This window comes from Panthera pardus, unplaced genomic scaffold, assembly GCF_024362965.1.
Source record: "Panthera pardus isolate Hobbes unplaced genomic scaffold, ASM2436296v1 HiC_scaffold_1, whole genome shotgun sequence".
NCBI lineage: Eukaryota > Metazoa > Chordata > Mammalia > Carnivora > Felidae > Panthera > Panthera pardus.
In genome coordinates, this window is record NW_026526654.1 from 21409103 (window position 1) to 21431247 (window position 22145).

At 41.3% G+C, this 22145-nt stretch overlaps 1 protein-coding gene across 18 annotated transcripts in view; it reads left to right on the forward strand.

Moving 5' to 3' along the window:
* DOCK9 (dedicator of cytokinesis 9) overlaps positions 1-22145 on the forward strand; it is a 289055-nt gene that overhangs the window by 250700 nt on the left and 16210 nt on the right. For 7 of the 18 annotated variants that reach the window (XM_053892064.1, XM_053892109.1, XM_053892034.1 and 4 more), the window contains exons 40-50: positions 1670-1807; positions 1925-2107; positions 3687-3800; positions 3895-4110; positions 5823-5880; positions 6842-6919; positions 8340-8446; positions 18614-18736; positions 19446-19559; positions 20246-20281; positions 21144-21290. In XM_053892064.1, coding sequence (XP_053748039.1) covers positions 1670-1807; positions 1925-2107; positions 3687-3800; positions 3895-4110; positions 5823-5880; positions 6842-6919; positions 8340-8446; positions 18614-18736; positions 19446-19559; positions 20246-20281; positions 21144-21290 — 1314 coding nt within the window. Of the gene's footprint in view, positions 1-1669; positions 1808-1924; positions 2108-3686; positions 3801-3894; positions 4111-5822; positions 5881-6841; positions 6920-8339; positions 8447-18613; positions 18737-19445; positions 19560-20245; positions 20282-21143; positions 21291-22145 lie in introns of those variants that run through there. The other 11 variants (XM_053892160.1, XM_053892150.1, XM_053892143.1 and 8 more) reach the window with 4 other exon arrangements.

The following is a 22145-nucleotide window of genomic DNA, read 5'->3' on the forward strand; positions in this document are numbered from 1 at the left end:
GACAACAAGCCATGTGAGCAGTTCCCGGGACACTGGAACCACCCTTTCTTTTTTCCAGTTGGTAAACAGCTGCTCTTGGTTGAGAGTATATCATATTCAGTTAATTAAGTCATATTTTCTACTCATTAAATTGCTTCTCTTTCACATGATGGAATTCAGTACTGTGCTCAGTATTTCATGTTGTAAAGATCACTGTGGATTCCAGGTGTCCTACCAGCTGGGAGTACATCTGTGAGTCACTGGACCAATGAAAACAAAATTTATTCCTTGAGTAAAAATTTTTCTCCCCAAATAAGGTGAGGTCAATCTTAGAACTAACACCCCAGCCATAATTGGCTATTTAACAGAAATACTTGGACATAAGTTATCTCCAGTCATTTGGAAAAATTGTAAGATTGGTTTGAGACACTGGCCTCTTGACTTTTTTTATCATCATGTTTGCCTACTTGTCCCAAACACACACACCTTTGTGCAGACAGGCTTATCTCTATTTGAAGATGTAGCTCTTTAGTGTCACATACGTTAAGGCACAATGGTTGCATGCTGGCCTCTAGCTCGGTGACATCTATATCTACCTGTGTGTTCAGCAGTTGATGAGAGTTTTGAACAAAGTGTTCAATTAGTATGAATTTACTGCTGGTGTGAAAAGCCCTTGCAGAATGATGAGAGGTATGAATTGTGGCCTTGCTGTTTTGCTTTGTCAAGTAGAATCCATGATATTTAAAATCCTGCCGACACCACTTACTGAGCCTGATCAAGGATGCGTCAGACACTTTCTGTACTTGACTCACGTCTTCGCAGTGTCTGCGCAAGGTCAGTTCTAGGGCCGCCATTTACAGGTGGGAAGAGGAAGACTCAGTTTACCTGTGCAGATCCCTGCACATGATCAATGGGGCCTGATCAAAGCCTGTATGTTTTCCCACCTTACCAAGCTGTCTGGTTATTATTCATCACTTAACAGGGTCCCCTGAGAAGCCTGGAAAAAAACAAACTTACTTTTAGGGGACCTCACTTCAGTGGTTTTTTCCAGCCCACTCATCAGCCAAAACCTGTAATGGCACTTCTTTGTTGGAATTAAGATGTCACAAAGATTACCTCTGTATTGGTGGCTGGTAAACGGTAAAAATAAGTAAATAAATAGAAGCCAAATCAGTACTGAGGAATAGTTGTCCTTTAAACCACGTTACGGTATGCTAGGAAGTTTTATGATTAGTCCCTCCCTTATTAGAAAAAAGCAGGGGCGCCTGGTTGGCTCAGTCGGTTAAGCGTCCAACTTCGGCTCAGGTCATGATCTCACAGTTCATGGGTTCAAGCCCCATGTCGGGCTCTGTGCTGACAGCTCTGCTTCGGATTCTGGTCTCCCTCTCTCTCTGTCATTTCCCTGCTCATGTTCTTTCTCTCTCTCTCTCTCTCAAAAATAAACATTAAAAACATTTAATTAAAAGAGAAAAAAGAAAAAAAGCAGACTCTCCAAAGCATGAATTTGTTGTAGGCTTATTTGTATCACAAGAGGATTCTGTGTTTTCCTAGAGATTCACGGCAGAGTTTGTTTAAATTGTAAGTTGTCTTAGTACCTAGAAAATTGAACCTTTGAGTCTGAAAATTGTGTGCAACCTAGCTGAGGTGTCCAGTGGGTCTCACTAACCAAGCTGTCCTTCTGTGTTTTAAGAACCAGCTCCTGGCCGACCACGGACATAATCCTCTCATGAAAAAAGTTTTTGACGTCTACCTGTGTTTTCTTCAAAAACATCAGTCTGAAACGGCTTTGAAAAATGTCTTCACTGCCTTAAGGTCATTCATTTATAAGGTGAGCTGCTTCCCCGGGGGAATGTCCTCATCGATGACCATACTTGTCTGCCTTGCACCTGGGGTTGAAGGGAGCACTGATCACCACGTGGGCCTCGCTCTCTGCTGTTGCCCCCAGTTTCCCTCGACGTTCTATGAAGGGAGGGCCGACATGTGTGCTGCTCTGTGCTACGAGATCCTGAAATGCTGCAACTCCAAGCTGAGCTCCATCAGAACCGAGGCCTCCCAGCTGCTGTACTTCCTCATGAGGAACAACTTCGACTACACTGGAAAGAAGTCCTTTGTCCGGACACATTTGCAAGTGCGTGTAGTTTCACTTTTCAATGCGGGTGTACCCTATGGGGTTCTGTTTTAGCAGGAAGATTTTGTCGCGCTTACCGATAGACCTCAGTGTAAGCACAACAAGGTATGGCCTTGCAATGGAAAATTGGAAAGTCACGTTCACTGGTTTGGTTTGTTTCATTCTCCACATTGTAAGATTTGGGACCAGAATGTGTTTCTGTCGGTAAAGGGACATTTGAAAATTGACTCAGTATTGGACCGACTGAAATTCCATTGAATCACAATCTATTAGAATCTACATGAGGATGCCCAATAGCGAACATCTTAGCTGAAAAACATAGAAAGTCCATAGTGGTTCTTTTCTGTCTTCCATCTACTGACATACCTACCATCCCTCCAGAGTTAACATGTCTCAGATGCTCTGCTCTAGGAACCGTGCAAGATATGGAAAAGTCTTAAGTATTTTTATAGACTCCCTTTTTCTACAAACTCATGTAGGAGTGCCTTTTCTATCTCTGTTTATTCCTTTTTTAAGTAAATACTTATTGTTTGCAAACTACATGCTAGAATTCACAGATACAACCATGAACCAAACAACCCTCCCCTGGCCCTCATGGAGTGTACAGTCCACTGGAAGACAGACCCCATTGTCGGTGCGCTGTCCCCAGTGCCGTGATAGAGGAACTTGAGTGCACCACGGAGGGGAGGGGCATCTGGCCGGGGCAGGGAGGCTTCTCAGAAGATGGGAAGGAGCAACAGAGGTTAGCACATCTAGAGGGTGAGCATGTGTCACGCCATGGATGCACCAGGGGAAGGGCCTATCCAGGGAGCTGGACGACGTCCTCATGGTGAATTAAGAATATGGGTGAGAGCAAGTCAAGAAGACATCATTGCATATTTGGAGGGATCACCTGCACCTAGAGCTGACAATGGATCAGGGGAGTCAAGGGCTCAGCTGGAGAGACTTTGGGGAAACCTTGGTCAAATCCAGGCCAGAGAGGATGGTGCTCTAGACTAGGCATGGTAAGGTTAGAAGAAGAGCATGAGTTCACAGTGCTTAGAGACTGATTGTGAAGGAATGGAGGGGATGGTGAAGGAAAAGGAGGGAATAAGGATGACACCCGTTTTTTTACTTTGTATAACTGGGTAAAGGCAGAGCACTTCACAGACCCCAGTAAAGACAGGTGCTCCCCCCCCTGCATAGTTAATATGTAAATGTTTTAATAAAAAAATATAAAGGACAGTCCACTTATTGAATATTTAGTGTGTATAAGCTCAAACCAGTAACTGATGGGGTAAGTGATAAGGTCTCCCTTTTTATTAGAGAAAGCGAGTAACTATCCAAGTGATAAGGTCTTATCTGATTCTCGTGCCTAGGTCCTCCTGATTAGCATTTTGCTGTGCAAACAAAATACTTAAGGATAGCAAAGTCACCTTCTGGAATGATTCTTGGAAGGGGAAAAAGATGACTCAGGCATTGTTTCCTGCACTGAAATGATCTGTGCTCAAAACTTTGCACATCCTAACTGAAGACAAGAGCCAAGTTTAGGGAGTCATTTGAAGGTGAAATGATCTGTTCACATTTGTGTGTCCCTAAGGTCATTATTTCTGTCAGCCAGCTGATAGCAGACGTTGTTGGGATCGGGGGAACCAGATTCCAGCAGTCCTTGTCCATCATCAACAACTGTGCCAACAGTGACAGGCTCATCAAGGTGGGTGGCCCCCAAGACTGCCTCATCATCTGGTGTGTGTGCGGACAGGCAGAACACAGCTGAACCCGTGTGTCCTTCTCCCACCTTGCTTTAGCACACCACCTTTTCCTCGGACGTGAAGGACTTGACCAAAAGGATCCGCACAGTTCTGATGGCCACCGCCCAAATGAAGGAGCACGAGAATGACCCGGAGATGCTGGTAGACCTCCAGTACAGTCTGGCCAAGTCCTATGCCAGCACTCCTGAGCTCAGGAAGACGTGGCTGGACAGCATGGCCAGGATCCACGTCAAAAATGGGGATCTCTCTGAGGTAGTCCTGCAAGCCTCTCAATCTCGGATTTTGGGAGAAACTAGTTATGTCTCATTCGCTAGAAGAAACCAATTTTAACGGGGCACCTGTGTGGTTCAGTCAGTCAAGCATCTGACTTCGGCTCAGGTCACGATTTCACAATTCACGAATTCAAACCCCACATCAGGCTTTCTGCTGTCAGCGCAGAGCCTGCTTCGGATCCTCTACCCCACCCCACCCCTGCAGCCCCTCCCCGCTCACTCAAAAATAAATAAACATTAAAAAAAAAAGAAAAGAAACCAATTTTAAGAAAATATCCCAGTAATTAAAGAAGTGATACTTCATAGTCTTCTAAGCATCTCGGTAGTTTACAGCACGGTAGAGGCATGTTCCTGCCACAAGAGAGCATTTTCTGAAAGCTCTTAGCACCTATGTTCACATAGATGGCCTGCTGATTCCAGTGTGCTCAGCTCCTGCATCGAAACTTCTGTCTAGTCCTAAAATCCAGCTCTTTTATGATGAAGTTTAATTTTCCTGTTCTTAAAGCAATGATAGGACATTGCTGTTTCCTTTGTGAGGTGGTCTGTTGTCTGTGGATGTGGTAGGTGTGAGAGCACTACACTTGTACGGAGGGGCCACGTTTCCCTAAGTAGACAGAGTGGCGGCAGGGAGCTAGGCGCGCAGGCCCCGGGGACAGACTGAATCTCACGTCCAACTCTCACTAAGTCTGTGACATTGAGTCCATTGTTAACCCCTCTGGGTCTCCATGACATCGTCTGTAAAAGGGGCAAAATCAAAGAAAGCAGTAGGCTGTATGGCAGGGTCTTTGTTCCCCCAAAAACTGTTTACGATTTGTGCCTAAGACATTTAGGTATGATCAACAGTATTACCAAAGAAGCATGCTTTTACTTTTAAACTTCTGTTAATTGTCTAAATTAGTAAAATTATGTTCTACATCTGAAAGTTTCATGTAGCTATTTTTATGTATTGATTATTCAAGAAGTCCATTCTGTTTGACCATAAATTTATTCTGAACTATATTTTAGCTGTGATAACAGTGAATTACATATTACTGGTAGGAGTGATTTTTCTGTCATTCTGACAAGAACCAGGGGTTCAGGCATCAGAATCAGGTTCATTTCCAACAGCTATTTGTGATTTTTTTTTTTTATAACACTGTGGCAACTTAGTAAAAAAAAAAAAAAAAAGAGATTATTTTTATTTTTCTTTCATTTTAAGGTGTTCATAATGTTATCTAACATTAACATTAATTATAACATTAAGTTATAATTTTGGTTTATAATTCTATGTCGGGAAGTAGTTACTACATTTTCTTAAGTTGAGAGAAAAATATATTAGCTGCTGAAATATGAGAACTTCTCCCAGAATCTAGGAAGACACACACCTTTTCTTCAAATGGGCCTCTTTTTACCTTAAGAGAAATGATGCAGGAATTTTCAATAGTATAAGAAAAAATGCTTTTTTTATCTTTTATGTTAAAATTCAGTAATTCAAAATAGAAATGAGACTTAGTATATTTACTACCATTTGTCTCAATTTGCAATTTGTTTCAAAATTTCATTTTATGTGAAGTGTTCCACCTTTTTCAAAAGGTAAGATGTCAGCCATTAGAACCCTAGTTCCCTTGAGACCTATTGTAAGTACGTGCAGTCATTAGATTCCTGTCCGTGAGCATTATGACATGATTCTGAAGCATGTGTCTTTTATTGTAGGCAGCGATGTGTTATGTCCATGTCACAGCCCTGGTGGCAGAATATCTCACGCGGAAAGGTAAGGAATGATTCCTGTGTTTTGTGAAATGAATACAGAACTGTACAAAGCAGCAAAGACAAGTGAGAGCCGTTCAGAAAGATCGGGAGGTGGGAGGTTTGGATGTGTGTGTGTGTGTGTGTGTGTGTGTGTGTGTGTGTGTGTCTGTGTCTGTGTGTCTGTGTGTGTCTGTGTGTGTGTACGCTATATTCATTATTTTATTCACATTTGCTTGGCTTGGTAGGCACAGCAGAAATGCCAGTATCAAAAACAAAACTGTATGGCATGTTATTGTATAACCTTTAACTAATGGCTCTGTCTTGCAAAAAAACTAGTTAATGAGCTTTGCATCTGGGTGTCCTTGACTGGCCAATCTCAAGCTGAGATTTATTTTCCCTTAAGATTCCCACTGGAACTGTTTATCAATCAAATGGCAATTGTAACAGGAGATTATTTGACAGTGTTTTCTGGAACCGCGGCCCAGTTGGCTTTACTATGTGGGAAGGCAGCCTTGCTGGCTAGAAACCTCGCCTCCCCAGGGAAGGAGGAGAAGGCAGGAGCGTGTGGGTGCTGCTCATTTGTGCATTATGTGTTTGTTCCCAGATGAGCAGGCCATGAATTTGTTCACAGGTTCTTTTGGTTAAACACCAGTCGTTCATTTCCAGTTTGAAATCAAGAACACCAAGGTTTCTAGAAAAGCTGGTCACGTGTGCCTGTGTCCTAGAGCACAGCAGCACCAGATCTGGCCAACAAGAAGTACATTTACAAAGTGAGAAATGATATAAAGTCATGTGCCAAGGCCAGGGAATTTCTGTATTTCTGGGACAGCTGGCTGTTTGGAATGGAATTTAAGGGAGTCTAGGCTTATCCTACATCAGAGCCCAAACGAGAAAGAAATTAAAGAAGGGCTCCATATTCTCTTGCTACTAGCATGATTTCCTGTTGAGACCTTTTGTCAGGTAACACATTTCCTCGTGTTTAGAAGCAGACATAGCCCTCCGTCCGGAGCTGCCCCTCTTCCCCTACAGCCACAGCACCTGCCAGAGGAGGCGCCGGGGAGGTGAGCCTGAGGGTGGGCCCGGCCCCCAGGGCCCCCGCTGCCCCATCCACATGACACTTAGAGGTGTGGGGGTTTTCTCTTGCAACGCTGCATGGATAGGCTCGGCTCTCCTTCCCTCCCTTCCTTTCCTCTCCGGTTTCCATGGCAATCTCTTCCTGTGCAAGGACCGGAGGCACTTGGGCCACCCTTGTAGTTGTCCCCCTGGAGCTGAGGTGCATATTTAAACGTATTCTCTACTGTAAACCTGGGTGGTTGGCTTCTGTAGTTTTGCTTTTTGTACATTAACATAGCCTCAAGCTCCTAGATTAATGCTTGCCATAGGGGAAGCTTTTGTCTCCAAAGAATAAGAGCAAGTCTCCAGTGGGACAGTGGCAGAGACCTCAGACAACCCGTGAATGGCTCCGAAACCCTGACCATCGTGTCGCAGAAAAATACCTGACGTCACAATCTACTCTTTCGGGACTTGATTTCAAAATACTCTATACTCCTCTTTTTTCTGAATTAGGGGAGGTCTCCATTCAAGTTTTGACTTCTGTTTTGTTTTATTGTAAAGTGATCTCAAAATAGAGTGGCAAAGACATTTGAGGTCCTTTCTGTACTTGATCACCTTTGCCCAGCTGGCATTGTCCAACTGACACAGAACTTTTCCCCAGTGACTCCCAAGTTGAGTGAAGGCCCCAAATGGGCCATTATCGCTTGAGGCCTTTATCCTTATCCCGGTTGTTTATCCCAGCTCCAGCCTTCTACCATCTCCCCCAGAGAATCTGAGTGCACAGGCCCCTGAAGCATTCATGCTGTACGGGCTCCTGCTCTTCTGTTTTGGGGAAGAAAGAAGGCCTCTCCTTACCCCTCGGGCAGCAGATATGGAACCAGCTAAGACAAGCTCTCCACTCATGGCTGCAGCTCTTGAGTTACATCTTGGTAGAATGCTTTGTGAAAGAGAAGAGCGAGTTCTAATCTGAGTTCTGGGTTACCCCCAGCCAGAGTTGGGGAGGTGACAGCTTGAAGGAAACAGTCCTTTTTGAGTCCTGTGTTTCACTTTGATTGGCTTTGGCTTTATTTTTCTTGGTATCTGAGCATGGTCCATCTTACCAAATCAAATTAAAGTTACTTTTTAAACTATTAATTGGATCCAATACGTGTTTCCATTTATTTACGGTTTATTTAAGGATTACATATATTTTAATAAAGGTGGGTGAAAAATTAAAATGAGCAAAGAATTGAGGGAGGTGAGGTGAACTATGAGGAAGCAGATGAAAAGTACCCAGTGGCTCCCTGTGAGAATGGGAGCCTGAGACATAAGAGGTTTCAAAGTCAGTCGTGTCATTCAGCACAGAAACGTGGCAGGCGGGGAGAGCCCTCCAGGTCCAACCAATTGCAGGTCAGTGACCAGCTCTCTCCCCTGCTGTCTCCATTCTAGGCATGTTTAGACAAGGATGCACAGCTTTCAGGGTCATTACCCCAAACATAGACGAGGAGGCCTCCATGATGGAAGATGTCGGAATGCAGGACGTCCATTTCAACGAGGTGAGCGCCTTGGCGAGCGTGGGCTTGTTGGGTCATGGAGTGTCTCAGGGCCGGCTGTGCTCTGCACACGAGGGTTTTCTCTGGGCAGCTGCTGGCTGCACACTTCGCTCTGACCAAAATAATGCTCCAGACGGCTGACACAGAGCAGCGAAAGCTACGCCATCCCCCTATCTAGGATTTCCTCCTTGTCTCTGGAAAGAGCTTGAGCAGCTCATTTAGGAGGGAAGTGAAGCTGAGAGCTCAAACAGTTGTGGTAATAGGTGCAGTATTCTGACCAGAAGGTTTCTCATTCTTTCCAGCCATTAATTTCTCCAGTTGATGGGTTTTATTGCTATTTTAATCTGACTTTTATTAGCACCACACTCTGCCCAACTGAACTAACCGGCCACTCTGACTTTTAAATCAGTGTCTCCGACACTGACCTCTCCCCCATGTCCACAGACACTCAAAGCCATGAGAGGCCAGACTGGGCTCCAGGGCAGAGCAGACCTGGTTCCCTGCCTCCACTGGAGTGCCTTAGTCCAGATTCTTCTCACCATTAGTAAAGAAGACCACCCCGTCCTACCCCCAATAGAGATCAGAAAGTTTGACCTAAGATCATCATGGCAATTTCTGTAATTTTCTTGCCAAAACAGGATCACCTTGCAGCCACTTATCTGGAACCAGAAAGCTTTGAAATAAAGCTAGGAATTTGAACAAATGCCAGTTGTCTGCTTATGTTCCCTGAATTTCCTCTTTGATCAATGTCTGCCAGAAAGGTTTTTCATGTGTGCCCGCCTCTCCTCAGCTCAGGACAGAATGAAACAGTCAAGGGAAAGCTAGTTGATCCTGCCTGTCTTTTAAATAAAGAAAAATAAAATTGTCTGTTTCTTCATGTAGAGAGAAAGAACAGAGAAAGAAAGAAATACATTCTTCCTCTGTTGTACTTGTTTTTATGATGTGGAGGTTCTACGATTAATATTATGACTTTTAATCGTGTTCTTGCCCAGTAAGTAGAGCCATGATCAGACATCCTCAGTGACATTAACCAGGACATGTTAGCAGATCACACTTTGAGTCAGTTCTCAAAGTGTGGTTGAGGGAACCCCGGACCTTTTAGGAAGTCTTTGAGGTCCTTCCTTTTCCAACTGGATGTGTGTGTGAGGCTGGACTTTCTTTGTATACATCGTCCAGAACAGCATATTGAACAGATTGAAAGCAGAAGCAAATATGAGAATTCAGGTTTCTCCTATGACATCAGATGTTAAAGAGAGTTGCAAAAACGTAAAATAGTGCTACTTTTTCCCCTAATTTTTTTTGGGGGGGAGGGGTGAAATTTTTTTCATAAAAAATGTTATTTTTTCATTAACATAGAATAGGTTTATTATTTTAATTAAATTAATAAACCTTTTAGCATTTTCCAGTTTCCAGTCCATATAATATATGTAAATATTGACAGATAACACCCATATACATAAAAGTTCTCAGTAATTTTTAAGGAATTCTCAATAATTTCAGTGATATATAAAGGGGTCTTAAGCCCCCAGAGCTTAAGAACCACTGTCCTAAATTGGTCTCAAATGAACCTCTCAATTAAAAAGTAAGCATGAAAAAGAAAGATAATATATTGAATGCATTTCACATGTAAATATTAAAATAACTTTAACCACAATAAAGTTTTCTGAGTAGCCCGAAGGATTAAAAAAAAAAAAAAACAAAAACAGCAACAACAAAAAAAAGGCCAGTTATTACATGGCGTTAATAGTTCGCTGCCTCTCTACCTTGAAATGCCTGGACAAAAGGTAATTTTTAATTTTTGCTCTGAAGTGTGTGACCTGTCACTGAGGTAATAAGGCTTGCACGCTCTTGGCTTTGAACTCCTCCTTCAAGGTGTTTGACTGGGTTCTTCTCTGAGAAGAGGCTTGAATGTATTGTCTCCTTGCAGAAAGCACCCTTGTCCCCCGTGCCTAAACAGACCTCTGGAGTCCAGCATTTTGTTTAGAATTTGGTAAGGAAAGCAACTATGCCACGAACAACTAAGGAGTTGAAAGTAAACAGTTCTCAGTAACCTGTCCCGCGGGGATGATAAATGAAGCTCAGGTCAGCCCATCTGACTAAGTATCAGGCTGGAGTAGTCACTGCCAGCAAGGGAATCAGCCTAGGAAATCATGTGCAGGCTTTCCTGAGGAAATTTGTGAATGGCATCCAGTCTGATAACTAAACATGTGAGGGGGTAACTTTATCAATTATTTCCAGAATATGGATTTTCCACCCTGTCCTTGAAGCATAAAGTTGGTAAATATTTAACAAGGTCCATAGTACGTGACGATCTATAATGATTAGGGTATGACTTGGTGGGGTTATAAAGTCGTGTGCAACCCCTGCACATCAAGACTGAAACTAGCTGGGAGTTGAAAGAATAACATGTTCTGAACAAATTTTTTTTAATGTTTGTTTACTTGAGAGAGAGAAAGAGAGACAGAGAGACAGAGCATGAATGGGGGAGGGGCAGAAAGAGAGAGAGACACAGAATCGGAAGCAGGCTCCAGGCTCTGAGCTACCAGCACAGAGCCTGACGTGGGGCTTGAACTCACAAACTGCGAGATCATGACCTGAGCCGAAGCCGGAGGCTTTACTGACTGAGCCACCCAGGCACCCCAAGAATAACGTTCTAAAAGCCAGGAAAACAGAAGTTGCCACACACATTTTTGCTTTGGCTATCAGGACATTTCAAGAAAAAGAGAAAGTTGAACATTTCTCTCCCAGGAGTTTTGGGAAAAGCTGATGGGAATAGGGGTGTAACATATAGCTTAATAAAGATCATTGCCCTTTTAATCTGTGTTATTAGATGTACTTAAATGCCTCGTGCTCTCCTAATAGGATTTTCTTGGAGCTGCATAAAAATACACAGTTCTCCTAGCAGCAGACCACAGATGGGTTTTTATTGATCGCAGTTCATCTTCCCGGACTCTGATCTAAAGAGCAGACTCCCTCCCAGCTGCTTTTGATTAGATAAAAAGAAACATCCCATCCTGTTTACAATTCTGTTATGCAATTTGGAGTCCGTGCAGATTGAAGAATTCCGAGTCCCCTGTGACGTCAAAATTCCACACAGCCCGTGAAGTTTTGGGGATCCCTCATGCAGGATCCCATGAAGAAATAGGTATCATACTCAGGACATTGAAGAAAGGCTAATAAAGGGACTATTTTGAAAAGTTTGGACAGGGTATAGAGAAACCAGTAAGTAATATCTCAGTACCCTTGAGGTGAGCAACAGCCGGCTTACCACCCGACACCCTGTGGGCCAGGGGAGGAGAGAGAAACCACATGGAGGGGGCACCTGACAAATTTTAGGGGTGAGCTCAGTCCTGCACCCTGGCAGAGAGGGGCAAGTGCATAGCCACCCCATCCTCCCTCTCCTCCTGCCCTCTAGGCTTCTACTGAGCCTTCCATGTTCTGAACTCAGCCAGGAGCAGAGGACAGGGAGCCCAGCATGCAGGCCAGCGGTCTGGTGCTTTGACCTCCCAAAGCACAGAGCGAGGAAGGACAGGGCCAAGAGGGACTCTAGAAGGGAAAATAGAAAATACAGTTCATCCTGACCAGTTGCCCACTTGTTGAAATTTCTTTGTAACCCCAAAATCAATATCCGTGGAGGCACTTTTGTAGTCCTTCAGGTCATTGCAGTAGTGACTGGTGAACTTCACCCATGCAACTTGTCTAATTGCTCTACCCTTGGCTCACACCAGGATGTATATGTCCCGCTTCATTTTGCAAATATTTACCGAGCTTCCTTGGCACTGAACAGAGTACTGGAGATAGCAGTGTGAGCAAGGTATGGTCCCTGCCCTGGGACACCGGACTGCGTGTGATGCTTTCTTCCCATTGAGGAGAAACACCAAAACCACAGTCCCTTACAGTCTCAGCTAGAAGTTGTCTGAGTTCTTTGTGACCTGGAAATTTCTAATTTTTAATTTATTTTATTTTGGGGGCGGGGGAGGGAGAGAGAGAGAGCAGGGGAGAGGCAGAGAAAAGGAAGACAGAGAATCCCAAGCAGGCTCCACGCTGTCAGCACAGAGCCTGATGCAGGGCTCAAACTTCCGAACATTGAGATCGTGACCCGAACCAAAGTGAAGAGTTGGATGCTTAACTAAAATTAAGAGTCAGCTCGGTTGGCTGAGCCACTCAAGCTCCCCATGGAAATTTCTATATTTACGTACATTGATTCATTCTATAAACTAGCTCTGTGCCATGTGTTAGCTTGAGGATGTATAACTGATGTACCTGCCTCAGAAGGCTTCACCTGGTACAGTGGCCCTCAAATTTTAGTGTGCTTAGTTAGAAATTACTTAGATTCCCAAGCTCCCCTGCTCTGCTAATCCCCATATTCGGTGGGTGGGTGTGGTGTCTGAAATCTGGTTTGGTTTTAGTTTGGGTTTGTTGATTTTGGGAATCTGTATTTTAACAAGCATCCCAAGTGATTATTCTGCTGTAAGGGATTCTCAACTGTAACTTGAGAAGAATAATATGGTGGAGATGTGAATTAAGCCATGAATTATGCCATTGCTCAAGCCCAGTCATGCATTTACTTTCTTTCTAAATGGCAGATAATAGGGACAACATTTAGTTTCATAGGAATTATGATTAGATTAAATTAATGCCAGATGGAACAAGTGACATTTAAATGAAAACGTTTAAATATGCTGCACATACACAGGCTACTATAGGCTTTTTTGTGCACACACACCCCCATACACAGCATTAGTGTGCTAATTCCACAGACAGACAGGTCCTCGGTGACCTCAGTTGCATTGCTATGGCACACTTAAAAACGGAACTGGCTAATTACATTTTAAACAGCTGTCTCAGTGGCTTATGAGCTTAGGGTACTGAGATCTTCTTAAGGTCAGTCTAATAACATAAAAAGTGAGCTTTCCAGATGCATTAAGTTCATTGAGGATTTTTTTTCCAACCAGTAATTACTTACACTTCTTTGCGTGGATTGGCAATTTAGAAGATATATCTTGGCATTTAAATTTTAAGCGAGGTGATAAAACCATTAGGCTTTCTGTATAACCACCTTTCAAGGTCATCACTGTCCAGCCATTGTCTGGATTAGTTCTGGTTTTCAGGTGCTGTGATTGCTGAGAATCCTAAGTAAATTAATACATGGAATTATATTGAAACTATTACTCATATATGTCCCAGTGTTTAATTACTATGACATCATAGTTTCTACGACTCTACAATTTTGTATTGACATATGGTCTTTCAAAATGAACTATCTATGATTACTGGTTCTTTCTTTTCTTTTTTTTTTTTCTTACTGGTTATTCCTACTCAAAATACTATGTCTATAAATGTCTAGGTATTTGTAGACTTGACATTGGCTTGAATAATTTACCTGACTAAATTAAACTTTGATGTTCAGTAATCCACACTCTATTTTAATGAGAGGACTTATCTTTTTTTTATAGAAACCATTTTTAGTTTGTTTTTGAGTAAAATCTATATAGACTTTGCTTTTATAGTACATATCACCATTTCTTTGTAATAATAACTGATATCAGAGTGATAAACTACAGATCTGCCTCCTGAATCAGAAAAAAAAGATAAAATAACATCCAGTAGCATATAAAAAATTGATGGCATGTTATTTTCTTTTTTTTTTTTAATTTTTTTAAATGTTTATTTATTTCTGAGACAGAAACAGAGCATGAGTGGGGGAGGTGCGGAGAGAGAGGGAGACACAGAATCCGAAGCAGGCTCCAGGCTCTGAGCTGTCAGCACAGAGCCCGACGCGGGGCTGGAACTCACAAACTGTGAGATCATGACCTGAGCCAAAGTTAGTCGCTCAACCAACTGAGCCACCCAGGCGCCCCAATGGCATGTTATTTTCTAATTGCCGGTTGCCATCAGATTGTGATACTTACTTCAATTATTTACTAAGCTCTATTCACTTTATCAAATGTTCCCATTTTCCAACCATTCTAGAGAGTTTCCCTGGTTGAAGTCCATCTTTTTTAACCAAATATGACAGATTTTTCCATCATTAACTCAGCTGTCCATTGATACGCTGCTTGAATTCAGGTTTCATCGTTATTAAATTTTCTGTATGTTTCCAGTTTGACTAAACAGGAGTAAGAACAGTATTCAAATCTTAGTCTCCCAGTCTGGGGAATTTGGTACAGGAGATTACCCAAAAACTCTATTGTGCAACTCTAATGCACAAGGGGAAGAGAGGGAGTTAGAACCTTTTCTGATTTCTTCTTTGTCTATAGCTGTTACTATGTAGTAACATAGTACTACATACTAGTACTAGTACCGTAGTTACTAGACAATATTTAATGTTTGCAGTTAAAAGACCTGCAACAAAAGTTTGAGGCAACTGGTATACCTCTTTATAAGCACTGGCTCAGAGTTTCGTCACACTGATGACAGTTTTACGATTTGTATGTTGTAAACATGACAGAAGAGGTAAATGTCTTGCTTTAAAGATTTTTTTTTTAAGTCCTACATTACTTTCTGGTAAATTGATTTGCAACTACTTTAAATGTATTTATTTTCTTTGGGTCTGTTAACTGTTGGCATTAGGCCTGAAGTGAAACATTAGATTACTAGTGAAAACCATAGGTCCTACCCTTCATTTACAGTATAATAGAGGATACAAACATGTGTAAAGGCAACTGGCCTTAAGAGATATATTAGCAAATTTAATCTAGCAATATAGAAACAAGAAAAATAAAGCATGACCAAGTGGGCTTTGCCCTAGGATTGCACTGTTGGCTCAACATTGGAAAACCAATCAATATAATTCACTATATTAACAGAATAAATAAAGAAAACTGTATGATCATCTCAATAGATGTGGATAAATAATTTGAAAAAATTCAACATCCATTCATGGTCTAAAAAGAAACAACAAAACTAAGAAGAGAAAAGAACTTCCTCAACCTAAAAAGGATTATCTACAGGGCACCTGGGTGGCTCAGTTGGTTAAGCAGCCAACTTCAGCTCAGGTCATGATCTCACAGTCCATGGGTTTGAGCCCCACTTCGGGCTCTGTCCTGACAGCTCAGAGCCTGGGGCCTGCTTTGGATTCTGTGTCTCCCTCTCTCTCTCTGCCCCTCCCCAGCTCGCGCTCTGTCCCTGTCTCTCTCAAAAATAAAAATAAAAAAGATTATCTACAAAAATCCGGCAGCTAACATTATACTTAGTGGTGAAAGACCGAGAGCTTTTCCCTAAAATTGGAAACAAAACAAGAATATCTGCTTTTGCAACACTCCTATTCAACATCGTGCTGGATGTCCTAGCCAGTGCAATAAGGCAAGAAAAAGAAATAAAACTGCCTATATTCATATTAGATACGGTTGTCTTTGTGACAGAGAAAATCCCAAAGAATTTACAAAAAAAATTACTAACATTGGGTTTAACAAGATAACAGGATACAAGATCAATATTCAAAAAGCATTCAACCTTTTTCACATTTAGAGATTCTTATACCATGGTTTCACCTATCAGTGATTGTTTTATATTATTCCTACAAACAGGTGTGCTGGATGACTTTAAATCTTACTCAGTAAAGCACTTTCCTTGAAAGAAACCCTCAAAATTAAAAAACATTACTATTTATAATGACATCAAAAACTTAGATATAAATCTATATAGGTTTCTATGCTAAACACTACAAAACAGTGATGAAAAAAATGAAAGACCTAAATATATGGAGTGGAAGATTCCATATTGTTATCAATTCTCCCTAAACTGATTTATGGATTCAGAGCAGTTCTGATCAAACTCCCATCGGAGTTTTGGTAGAAATTAACAAAATGGATTCAAAATGTATATGGAAAAGCAAAGGAAGAGACTAGCCACAACAGTTTTGAAAAAATTCAACGAGTCATACTATCTGACTTTTAAGGTTATTATAAATTAACATTAGTTCTCAATTGGGATCATTTTGTCCCCATCTCCCAGGGGACTTTTGGTAATTTGTAGCTAGAAACGTTTTTAATGTCACATTTAGGGGAAAGGGGGAAAGGAGAGGGTACTGCTACTGGCATCTAGTAGGTAGAAGCTTTTGATGTTGCCATAGATTCTGTAGTGCACAGGACAGACCCCCAGAACAAGGAATTGTGTGGCTCAAAATATCATTACTGTCACTGTGGAGACACCCTTCTCTAAAGCTGTAGTAGTAATCAAAACTGTGGTATTGAATGGCACAAGGATGGACACCTCTATCAATGGAACAAAATAGGGAAACCAGAAATAGATTCACACACATACAGTCCATTTGACTTTTGATAAGGATTCAAAGGCAATTCAATGAAGAAAGGATAGTCTTCATCAAATGGTGTTGGAACAATAGGACATTTGTATAAAAAAATTGATCCATACTTTATACTATATTCAGAAATTACTTCATGGGTCATAAACTTACATGTGAAACTATTAAACTTCTGGAAGAAAACATAGGAGAAAATCTTTGCCAACTTGTGTTAGAAATTTCTTCAATATAATATGTCACAATCCAGAAAAGAATAACTTGATACATTGAACTTCATCGGAATTAGAAACCTCTGCTCTTCAAAAGACACTGATCAGAAATTCCAGACACAAACTACAGATTGGGAGAAAAGTACAGACATGTCTGGTAAAGGACTTTTATGCAAAATATGTAAAGAACTCTCAAAAGCCAATAATAATAATTCAGTGGAAAAAAGAGTCAAAGATTTGAATAGACACTTTGCCAAAGCTATACAGATGACAGATAAGCACATGAAAATTTGCTCAACATCATTCATGAAACCCCACTCAAATGGGCTTAAATAATAAAGATCAAGTAAATTGTCTTCCATTAGGAAATTACAGAGAGATTGACAGCAATCGATGCAAATGTTTTACAGTTATCTATGACATAGTTGTTTTGGGAGGGAGGGGGAGCTCTCCACTGTGTTACTAAGGCAGACGGGCCCCTGGTTGGCCATGAAATGGATGTCAGCCCCTGTCATGTTCCCTGCCGCCTCTCCTGTCTGGGCTGGTGAGAAAACTTCTCTCACTTCAGTCCTAAGATTCACCCTGATTGGTCTGTTTAGGTCCCATGTCCACTTTGTAAACAGTGTGGCCAAGGGGCGCCTAGGTGGCTGAGTCGGTTCAGTGTCCGACTTCGGCTCAGGTCATGATCTCACTGTCACTGAGTTCGAGCCCCACGTCAGGCTCTGTGCTGACAGCTCAGAGCCTGGAGCCTGCTTCAAATTCTGTGTCTCCCTCTCTCTACCCTACCCTACTCGCTCTCTCTCTCTCTCTCTGTCTCAGAAATAAACATTAAAAAAATATATTTAAAATGAAACAGTGTGGCCAGGAAGTAGATTTATGCTGATTAGTTTACACCTGAGCCACATGCCCCAGCCCTTGTGTCATGGCAAGTGTTAGCTTCCTTCAAAGTTCAAGGACTTTAATAGAGGTGGGCTGACTACCCAAACTCCAGTAGGTAGAAACTTCCAAGGAAAGGAGGAAAGGATGTTGGTGTGGCAGGCATCATGCCCACTACGTGCCATTACTAAATTGCTCTGAGGTGTCTAATTGGGTTTAAAGCCACAGTTAAATAACTTTGTGTTTCAGCATTGTCATTGTTTCTCAGAAAGGAAAAAAATTGAAATTCTAATTATAAAAAGAGAACTCAACAAAAATTGAGAGACTGTGTGAAGTGATCAATGTCAGTTTTTCCCATGGTATTAACTATTACACGGTCATACATTGTGACCCTGCATTTCTGCTTGTAAATGACTGAAAAATGGCTCATTAAAGAACATAGTGGGGCATCTGGGGGGCTCAGTCAGTTAAGCATCCAACTTCAGCTCAGTTCATGATCTCACTTTTTGTGAGTTTGAACCCCACATCAGGCTTTCTGCTGTCAGTCCAGAGCCTGCTTTGAATCCTCTGTCCCCCTCTCTCTCTACCCCTCCTCTGCTCGCATTCTTTCTCTCTCTCTCAAAAATAAACATAAAAAATTTTTTTAGAAAAAGAGCATAGTGATGAGCTGTAACAAGTGTGGAAGTTAGTGTTTAGAAATATTATGTGTTTTGAAATTTTCTTCCTAACCCTCTTAACCGGTTAAGCATTCTGCAAAGAATAAAATGTCATGTTTCCTGTAACACTGTTCTCTGGCCGGTGGCCTTCTTCTTTGATCAGGATGTACTTATGGAGCTTCTAGAGCAGTGTGCAGATGGACTCTGGAAGGCTGAACGCTATGAGCTAATCGCTGACATCTATAAACTCATCATCCCCATTTATGAGAAGCGGAGAGATTTTGAGGTATCAGAGTGGTTTGTTTCTTCCTCTTTGAGAGGACGGTGGGACAACACATATACCCAGACCTTCTTGTATGCAAAGAGAGCAAGCAGACCCCAGTCAGAGATGACCATGTGGCCTCTGACCCTCTGTGTGATGCTGGAGGTCACCACCCTCAAGCCATTATACGACACCAAATCTCAAAAAACAAGGATTGGTAACTGTGGCACTCTACTTTTGAAAGGTTGCCAAGAACAGAGTTTTATGATCATCAGGTGCCTTCTTCCTCAGAGCTCTTCCTTGCTCCCCTGCATGGAAAGCCGGTGTCCCTGTCATCCTTCCTGGGCTGGGGGGGTGCAGGGTGGGGAGTTGTCCAGCTTCTTTGAGCTTATCAAAGAAAGTAGGAAAAGCAGAGACTAAAAATGTCATCGTAGGGCTCTACCATCTCCAACATGTCACATTAACTTGAAAACAAGTTGCTTACCACAATGTGGAGATTCGATGGGTCCTTGGTACGCAAGGTGGCTTTCTGGGTAGAAAACATGGTAATCGAAAAAATGGTCATTACCATTGTGCATTACCATTGGTTTTTGGTCTTTTGGTTTTTTGTTTGTTTTTGTTTCTTTTACTCAAGTCCAAGGAATTTTTACTTATTCATTCTCATTTAATTATTTTACAATTGATCCTACTAGTTACAAGTAGGAAGAAATGGGTTTTTTGTCCTGTTTTCCAGAGGCTAGCCCATCTGTATGATACACTACACCGGGCCTACAGCAAAGTAACTGAGGTCATGCACTCTGGCCGCAGGCTCCTGGGGACATATTTCCGAGTGGCCTTCTTTGGACAGGTGAGGATCCTCTCTGTTCCGCAGACCGTCCTTCTAAATCCTTGGGTTTTTTTGTTTGTTTGTTTTTTAATTCTATAAAGTTGTATTTTGTAAGTGTTCTGTTTTCTATAAATGCTAATTTGATGAATTTGTCATATTTAGTATGGTTCTTATCTTCCTCAGTAGTAAACTTTCTGCTTTTTTTCTTTCTTCCTGTCTTTTCTTTATTACTTTCTTAAGGCAGCGGTAAGTTCTCCCTCCATAAGACATTTTTAGTGGCATCTTTGGTACTTCCGTGTGACTTGCAAGTTTCCTTTTCAAGTCTGTATGTGTATCTGTCCAATCATTACAAACTCCAAAAAAAAAAAAATTAACATTTTATTCCATTTACAGAAATAAATCACTTGTTTCCTTACACATCTACACTGCATGTTTTAAAATCAAAATTAAGACTTTCTGGTTTCCTTTGTTCCCTGTGCATCTCTATATTTTGTAATATAATATCTCCACAAGTATATTTACTGTTGTAATATTTCAGAAGCCCTGTATAAAAGGGTTTATTTAAATTTAACTGAGAATTTAACCTCCAAAGTCTCTAACATGATTAAATGATATAAATTATAATCCATTTATTTAGGGTGTGTGGTTTTCTGTGAGCACTATATAACCTTCAATTTATCCTGTTATTGTCTTTTATAACTTTATAGCAATACCAGTTTACAGACAGTGAAACAGATGTGGAGGTAATTACAGTAAATGCTTAAAAAGCAAGTAATGTAGTGAAATTACTGCATCTACACTAGTTTGATGTGGGTGTTATTTGTCTCATGTTAGCCTGCATTTTTTTTTTTTTAATATACTGTGTTTTTTGCACCATTTTCTCTCTTTTATTTTTAGACGAGAAACTTTTTTTTTTTTTTTTAATTTCAAGTATTAACCCCAATCTGGACTTTAAAATTTTCAACCTTTTTCACTTCCCATGCAGTTCTAAGCCTTGCTGTGTTCAGCAGACATGATTGGTGCTAAACCACATGATAATCAACTGGTGATAATGAAAATCTTTGCTCATGCCATGCTCCAGCCCTTTCATATTTTTCTCATAAGTAAAGCAAACTAGAATTTATACAAACTTCAGGTAACGTTTGCCATAACGTTTGCCAGAGCTGCTCCAGACTGGAATGTTTCTGTTTATGCCGTAAAATCCTGTGAAAATGGGGGAGGCATGAGATGGGAGGTGTGTACATTTCCTGCCGAATCATTTCATAGTGAGCTCTGCTTCTTGGGAATGTGAAACAGGCTTGAATCCCATCATTAGATCATGAGAGAACAGTCTCGAGTCCCCAATCTTTCATTTCACTCAACACTTAATGACAGCATTCTTGAATGAGTTTGCAGTTTTGTGTTTTCTTTTTATCTTTGCAACCTGATTTCACATTATTATCATTTTCCTTCCCATTCAGAAAGCCTGTTTAAGTAGGACTTTATTTTAGAATCATTCCCTCCCACCTCTTTTTTTTTTTTAACCCCTATAACACAAGAACCCTTCCTGGGTGGTAAGCCTGGGGATATACCTGGGAACAGCTCTAATTGTGCTTTATGTCACAGGGATTCTTTGAAGATGAAGATGGAAAAGAGTATATTTACAAAGAACCCAAACTCACGCCTCTGTCAGAAATTTCCCAGAGACTCCTTAAACTTTACTCAGATAAATTTGGTTCTGAAAATGTGAAAATGATACAGGATTCTGGCAAGGTATGAGCATGTTTGGAAATGTTTCATAGTCAAGATATTGTATTGATTGATTATGTATGCTTGATCATGTATGTTCATAAATGTAGATGGGGCAAAAAAACAGGAAAAGTTAAGAATGGTTGGCTTTGAGGGGCGCCTGGGTGGCTCAGTCAGTTAAGCGTCGACTTCAGCTCAGGTCATGATCTTGCGGTTCGTGAGTTTGAGCCCCGCATGAGGCCTTGTGCTGACAGCTCAGAGCCTGGAGCCTGCTTTGGAATCTGTGTCCCCTCATTGTGCCTCCCCCACTTGTGCTCTGACTTGCTCTGTCTCTCAAAAATAAATAAATGTTTAAAAAAAAAATTTTTTAAAGGATAGTTGGCCTTGAGTGGCAAGTATAATTTTTTTTCTTCTTGATAGCTTTCTGTGCTTTCCAGATGTCCATCATTAAGTAAATATTTCATGATTTTAAAAAGATATTCTTTTACAAAATAATTAACATCTGATATACCATTTCAGTATGATGATGGACAGATGGACAAGCAGATAGGTAGATCAAGGAAGGACCTAACTAGCCAGCACATTTGTAGGATTGAGATCTACTTTCTATTTAGGAAGGCTGTCCTCTGCTGTATTGCTCTTACAAAGACCCTTTGAGAAAGTACACGTTTCTATGTACGTGTGTATGTGTGTGTGTATATGTGTATGTATCTATATATGTGTGTGTGCATGTATGTATGTGTGTATGTGTATGTGGCAGGGGGGTGTGTGTATGTGAGTATGTGTTCCACACTGTCTTCAGGATATCTCCAGGAAGGTCGGTATCCCTCTGCTTCCTGAAATTCAGGCCAAGATAGAGCTCCTGTTTTTTGCATTAAA